Source organism: Zonotrichia albicollis, chromosome 4 (assembly GCF_047830755.1).
Source record: "Zonotrichia albicollis isolate bZonAlb1 chromosome 4, bZonAlb1.hap1, whole genome shotgun sequence".
Classification (NCBI taxonomy): domain Eukaryota; kingdom Metazoa; phylum Chordata; class Aves; order Passeriformes; family Passerellidae; genus Zonotrichia; species Zonotrichia albicollis.
In genome coordinates, this window is record NC_133822.1 from 39,498,009 (window position 1) to 39,505,308 (window position 7,300).

The 7,300-nt window shown below is 45.7% G+C and overlaps 1 protein-coding gene across 1 annotated transcript; it reads right to left on the minus strand.

Annotated features, from left to right (window-relative positions):
* Window positions 1-4,898: 4,898 nt before the first annotated feature.
* Window positions 4,899-6,451, minus strand: SNRPF (small nuclear ribonucleoprotein polypeptide F). Its single transcript, XM_005480688.3, has 4 exons — window positions 6,260-6,451; window positions 5,961-6,086; window positions 5,586-5,650; window positions 4,899-5,017 (listed from the first exon to the last, which is right to left on the minus strand). Exons 1-4 carry the CDS (start codon window positions 6,260-6,262, stop codon window positions 4,951-4,953), a joined length of 261 nt encoding a protein of 86 aa, XP_005480745.1. The 5' UTR covers window positions 6,263-6,451; the 3' UTR covers window positions 4,899-4,950.
* Between the last annotated feature and the right edge of the window lie 849 nt (window positions 6,452-7,300).

Here is a 7,300-nt window from a genome sequence, read left to right on the forward strand (position 1 = left end):
GTCCCTCAAACACTTCTTCTGGGGGGGCAATCTTCTTTAGACACCTTATTTTCTTTTAGAAATAGAATAAATTTAAAATGCTGGTAGCACATCTATGTGCATACACATATTCCTGCTCAGCAGAAACAGTTGGATATGTTGGCTCTTGGAATGAGCCTTTCTGGTGAAAGTCTTGTTTGCAAAAGAGGCAAGATTTGCATCTAAAGCACAGTAACTTGTATTTAATATCAAACCTGAAAATTGAGTAATACTACAATAAAGTTGGGTGTTACCTTGTGATTCTTCTCCCCTGGCATAATGCTGCAACATCTTTGACAGAACCTTTGTCTTCCTCCTGAGCTCCCATGTAGGCATGCAGAAGACTGACAGGAGAGCTGGTAGAGGGTGCTTTAAACAATCCCAGGAGTTCCTGCTGCTGACTGTGGCTCCCCAGCAGCATCACAATATGTTGGAAAGCAGAAATCAAAGAGGAACCTGGCAACAGCATCATCACAAGCACAGAAGGACATCCCACTGTGGAAATGCCTAAGCAGGGGTGGTGGGCTGAGAGCTGTGGTGTCAGGAATGAAACACAGCATGCTGCAGTGGAGGGGGGGGAAAGGAAACATCAACACACCTGTGAGCTGTGCTGTTACACTTTAAAAGAAAAAATCAGTTTTGTGCTCTAGGCTTCTCTGAGATTCAAGGTCAGATTCTGATTTAAAACCTGAGAATCTGTGAAGATTTTATGCTTCATAAGCTAGGAGTGCATTTTATTCTAAGACTTACATTCTGTTTGCAAAAAAATTACAGATGTGCTTGTGTATTTCTATATGCCTTGGCTCTTTTCTGGAGAAGAATTTTCTCTGTAATAGGTCAGCATATAAAAAAAAGTCAATCCACTGCAGTCTGGTTTCTGACATGCTGTGCCTCACCTATTTTTAATAATACTGCCCAGAAAGGTAAGTGCAGGAATGGTTTTTTAGGTTGCATCCTCAGGAAATTCTAGTTTGATTCAAATAGTACAGATTCTAAATACTCGGCTGGATTTTGAAAATCTTGGCAGAATTCACTGGATGTAAACAGAGGACTCTAAAGTGCTAAAGGAACCCTGCCTACATTTCTTAAATTTAGAGCTTTTAAATCACCTTAAAGTTCCAGTGAAAGTTCTTTTTGAAAATAATTTTTAAATGGGGCATTTTCAATGGGAGAAAAAAATCCCAGGAAAAGTAGAGATAAAAAAGTTGAGTATCAGGTTATTGATTTAAGAGATTTCATCTCTTCTTGCTGGTGCTTTACATGAGAATATTATATTCCTATTCCTCAAGGACACATTTTCAAATACACTGTCACAAATGCATTAGCATGTAGCTGTTCTTGTAAACAACTTGTAATTAAAAACAAAAAGCCCAGAGTTAGAGATAAGTCAAGTCTCAAATGAAATATTGGTTAATTGTGCTTAAATTTTTAGATTAGCTTTTTTCATCCCCTAACCAGACCTTTCCAATCATACACATAGCATGATGAAATGTCCTGAAAGGGGACACTATGCATGCCTTAACACAAATTAAATTACTAGTGAAATGTACTGATTGCTATTTCCCTGTTTACAAAAGCAGCAAAAGTCAGTAAACCCTCAGGATCAAACACAGAAAATGCATAATTTGGGTGAAAGTGGCTTGCAAATGTGGAATAGAACCAAACTAAATTGCAAATCTGTTATGTACTTTTGACTTCCCTCATGTTGGATTGAGCTCACATCACATTTTCAAATACTTTTTCCATAGTTTTGCAAAAGTGAAAATGAATTCTGCTTTCTTTTTTCTGTGTAGAAGAACCTTGCATCTCTCAAACCATGGAAACATTGCAATTGCTCAGATGAGCTTTCTGAATCCTCTGTTCCCAGATCTGTCTTTGGCAAATTCCATAATGGCCCAGGGAGGTGGAGACCTCTTGGGGGCACACCACAATTTGCCTCAGGGGACACAGTTTGGCTCTCCCTGAGCACAGTGCAACCCTGCCAGCCTTGGTTTCCTTTTCACACAACCTGCAGCTGAGGAAAAGGAGAGCTTGTGTGCACCTGTGTGGGATGTGGGCACCTGGTACAACTCCAGCATCGGGGCTTATGGCCAAAGCTTGTCCTTCTTCGCAGCCTGTGAGCTGCACAACACAGAACTGGAGTGTGCAGCACCGTTCCTCTAAGGAATAATAAGGATTCAGCATCTTCTCAGGTAGGTTGTGTACTCTTTTTTTGGGTACTCCTAGGAATGGGAAAGTTTCCACGTAAAAAATAAACAGCAAACAACCGAATACCCAAATGAGAAACACAAAAATGAGCTTGAAACTACATGTGGTATGTGTCATGTCTCATTGTTTCTAGGCGCTTTTTGACCACCTTTTCACCATATTAAATAAGTGGTTTTGCAGGGCATAGGCTTTTCCTGAGTGTCCTCCTACTTTATCTCTGATTTCTTTTATCCTATAAACAATCATAACAACTCAATCACATGAAAGCAATTTTTGCTTTTTAGTTACTTTATGTACCTTGTATTTAACATGTAAAAATCACAAGCCCTTTTATTTTTGTCTTTAATACGCATGTTTCCAGTTCTTTTGCCTTTTGAACTTGCTCCAGAGTTCAAAATAATCTGTATTCATGGGGCTTACTCCATACAAACTAAGGACCAGCTCAAATGACTCTGATATATTCAGAGCACCTTATCTTCACTTGCATTGCAATGCTTTCCACATCATTTAGGACAAGGATCTAAGTTAAGCATATGTTTAAGTTGTTGTCTGACTTTATCTGCATGGGTTCTTCCACTGAACTGAATGGAACACTTGATGGTAGCAAAGAGAAACACATGCCTTCATTTTTGGAGCATAATTAAGATTAGTTATCAATTTATCCACCAAGGTATTATTTAGTTAAAGTGTTTGATGCCTGGTACTATGCAAAAGTAAAATGGTCTGAATTTGAAGTCTAAGGAATGTAAATGTCAAAAAACAGGCATAACAAAGCATCTCAAAAGAATATGAAGCTATGCGAAAGGATCACGCTTTTGTTGAGGATGAAAACTCAAGACTCCATAAAGCAGCTTATTTGTCTGAAAGAGGGAGACAGATTACAGGAGAAAAACATCTTTGTTTTCTTGGTTCTGAGTTCTTGCTTTTCCAAAATGTAAGTCCACTTGTCTTTCCTATTATTCATCTTACTGGAGATTTTCAGTTTGTTTTTTGGTTTTTGTGTTTGTTTTTTTTTTTTTTTCCTTTTTTCTAGACAGTGGTTTAATCTAGATATTCACCAGCTGTGTCTATCTACTTTGATTAATTTTGGAGCTCAGCAGCTCCCAGCAAAATCAGATGTGACTGCTTTCCTGATGATGGGTACAAGCTGTCTGTCCTGGAATATCAATAGTTCATTTTTAAGTTAGGAAATATCTGCCGCATTAAGGCCATTATGCACAAAATGCTCCCTTGCTTCTTTTGTGTTTTGGCTTGTTTTTTCATTTTCTTACAAAGGTTTCTACTCATTTTAAACTGCTACAGGACTTTCCTTGTGTGAAGATTCTTCCTAGCACAAAAACCAGCATTTCACCAACTACCACTGGTGTCCTGCACTGATGAATTCTCACCCTGCAGGAAGGGAATCAGAGGCAGTGCTGTGGATTACAGGAGGCAGCTCTCTCTGCAAGGCCAAGACATTTTCTTTACCCTCAGGAAAGGAAGCCAGCACTCTGGCTGTGCAGCACAACTCCAGACATCCTTCCACAGATACACCTGAGGAACAGTCACATCCATCTCTGCACACACAAGGGGCTCAGTATAAGCTTGGTCTTCCCAGTTACCCAACAGAGCTGAAGCTTGGTGGTTGCCATAGTCATTATCCTTGTGATAGTACTGATTTTAGCTTAAAAAGCTCTTTTCCCCTTCCCAATGGGACTGCAAGGAACTTCAGCAGAGCTGTGAAGCCTCCACACTGCCAGAAAGGGTCTGGTTTGAGCAATGAAACACCTGCACAAGTACATCCAAATTGATTTTTCACTCTTTATGGAAACTTACATATGTCAATATTAAAGGAACACACGGATAGCTGCAGGGATGACTTCCAACACGAAACAGGGAGGTATTTCTCTGCAGGATCTATGCTGACAGGCTGGTGTCCTTCCCACAGTTCTCATAAGCAGTGTTGTACCCTAGCACAGCCCCGGGCAGCCAGCCCTGCCCACTGCAGCCGTGTCTGACAGACGTGTGATCCCAGCAGCAGGGCTGCAGAGCTGCACTCCCCCTGCAGCCACAGACAGAACATCTCCTCTCCACAACACGCTGAGGAGGACCACAGCACCTTTCCATTCCTCAGCAGACACTCAAAGAGCACACTCCCATTCTGCAGTCCTGTCCCAGCTCTAGTAATGCCACTCAAGTCTGTGGAGCTCTGCAGCTGCCAGAAGGTTTTGTCTCTGTGCCTGCTAAGGTGACACACATTTGTCCTTCCTTGATGACAGCCACACTTCAAGCTTCCCGACTCCAAGCAGGAGAATATTTCTGAGAGAAACTGGGGTCTAACAGATTTCCACACCTCACTTGCAGTGAAATCTTCCCAGCTAATTCCAAAAAATTTTATAAACAGTTTTAAAGACGAAATGTATTTAAATAGTCATGACATACAAATGTATGTACATTTTACAAATGTAAAATGCAGATACTGCCAATTCTTCCTGTACTTCAGATGGGAAGATAACTGGTATTTTTTAAATACTCACTTCTCATTTCAATATTTTCAACTTTACATTGAAACAATTACCTGTTGTTCCTCCAGCATTAGTTTTTTCAGACACCAATAAAACATTAAAGACCTTTAAAAGGGTTTGTTTTCCCCACACCAAAACACAATGGAAATAAACATCTTACTACAAAAGTATGAAAAACAGAAAAGGAAAAAAAAGGTTTATTTCCAGAAATACAAAACACCTATTCTCTCATTTCTCCATCTTCTTCCTCTTCTTCCACACCTCTGATGTACAAAACGTTATTGCATCTGTAAATAGAACCAAGAGTTCCCTTAGCTATAAACATTATGATCTTCCCCACATAAAACATGCTTTAAACATTTTTCTGCTTGAAAGTAGCCTGGCAACATTCAAATTCTACAGAACAAAATGCTGCTCTTGACCTTGTACACCTTTTCCACATAGTACATATAATCGTGCAACTTCATAAATGTAATAATTGTTTGACAATGATGCACAAAAAAAAAAAATTTACTTTAGGGTGAACAATTACAGTCAAATTTAATTTCAAAGCATATGAGAAGTTTCCAGCTGCAGTACACTAGTTTACAATGCCCAAGGACTCCCAGATATACAATAATGTGGAAAATAAAAGTATTCAGTCACCACAAAGAGGATAGTAAATACTTCTTTAAATATATTCAAAAATTCATTTTTTCTCCTCTCAGAAGGGACTTTGATATAAAAGACACTTTCATTGCCTTCCTCTAACAGCTACACTAGGCATCTTAATTTGGCAAGAAACACAACATCCACAAATATAAACTTGCATGCAAGTGGTGAGGCGATGAGACCATAAATAAATATCTCAATTACCTTATTAACACTTCACCCAGGTGTCCAGACAGCGCACCGTCTATGTACTCCTCTGTGTTTGCAAGCTTGAAAGGAAAACGACAAAAAAAGTCAGAATGGCAGCAATAAAAGCGGCTCCACAAACCCATCACGGTTGTGCCCCAGCCCCGGGCCCGGCTGCAGCGGCCGGGGGTGCCCGACCGGCCCCGCTGCCGCTCCGACCGCATTCCCACCGGGACACGGCCCGCGCCCCGGGCACGCAGCGGCGGCGGGAAAGGTCCCGACTCGGGCATCACCCTCAGCTCAGTGCGAGCCCCGCCACGGCACAGACCCCTCCCGCACCCCGGGCTGCCCAGAGCTCCCGGGGATGGGCACCCACAGCGCCGGGGCCCTCACCTGCATGTTCATGTAACCGTCCACGGAGACCAGGTAGCCCTTGTACTCCATGCCCCACTTCAGCTTCACCATCACCGGCTTCCCCGTCAGCCCGTTCAGGAACGGCTTCGGGTTCAGGGGCAGGCTCTGGCGGGGCAAGCACACGGTCAGCGCCGCCCGTCCGCTCCCCGCTCCGCCCGGGGCCGGTAACGGAGCGCCTCCCGCCCCTCCCAGCGCCCGGTTCCCGCCCCTCTCGGCTCCCGGGCCTCCCGGTTCCCACCCCGCTGCCCGGTGCCGGTAGATGCCCGGCTCCCGCTCACCATGGCGGGAGCGGCGCGGGCCCGCGCGGGAACCCCTCGTGCGCGGCGCGGGACTGCGGGAGGCGCTGGAAGCGGGCTCCGCTTCCCGTTCCGGGGGCGCCGCGCTCCCACCTCCGACCTCTCACCCGCGCCGCGCTCCCATTGGCTGCCGGGCCCCGACGCGCCGAACCTCAGGCGCGGCTGCCCATTGGCTCGCCGGTGCCGCGGGCCTCTCTCATTGGCCGCTCAGTTTACCCCCCCCCCCCCACCCCCGTCGCAACCAATCGCTGTTGTCGCGAGGCGCGCCGTGGTCGCGCGGCTGTGGGCGTTGCGGGGGTGTGAGCCCCTGTGCCGTGCGCGTGCCCGATGCGCGTACCCGTGCGCTGTGCCCGTGCCCCGTGGCCGGTGCGCGTACCCGTGCCCGTGCCCGCGGACAGCGCTGCGCGATCCTTTGGCCGTGCCTGCCCCGCACGGGGTGCCGCTCCGCGCTGCTCTGTACGGGCCGCTCCCCACGAGGGGGCAGCGCCTGCCCGGCACCGGCGGCCGTGGCACCGGCGGCAGCGCTCTGACAGCCTCTCCGGGAGTGGCGGCGAGTCCCGCGGGCGGCCAGAGTCTGGCGGCGTGCGTGCCTCCGTCCGTCCATCCGTCCGCGAAAAACAATTCACAATCCAGCACCTTTCCGTGATTCCACACGCAAGGACAGAAAATGTCACAGTTTATAGGGCACATTAGGTGCGCATTCCCTGTCAGTGTCTTTTGACTCTTTGGGTATAGAGACAGTCGTGACACATCAGTGCTAATTTATGTCTTAACCTTTGACAGGCAAATACTCTGAAGCACCGCCTCTAACCTTTAGCAGTTTGTCACATCCTCCCTAATGTCTTCTACTGCTCCATGTATAAATCCCTCACAAGCCACAGTGTGTATTTCTGTTCCTGCATACAGCATATTCCCTTGGTCTTCAGTGTGTTGGGTGCTGAATGTGGGAAACACACGTTCAGGAAAGTTGACCTCTCAGTAACAGAACTGTCGCAGGTTTTGTGCACTTCACCTTCCACAAGT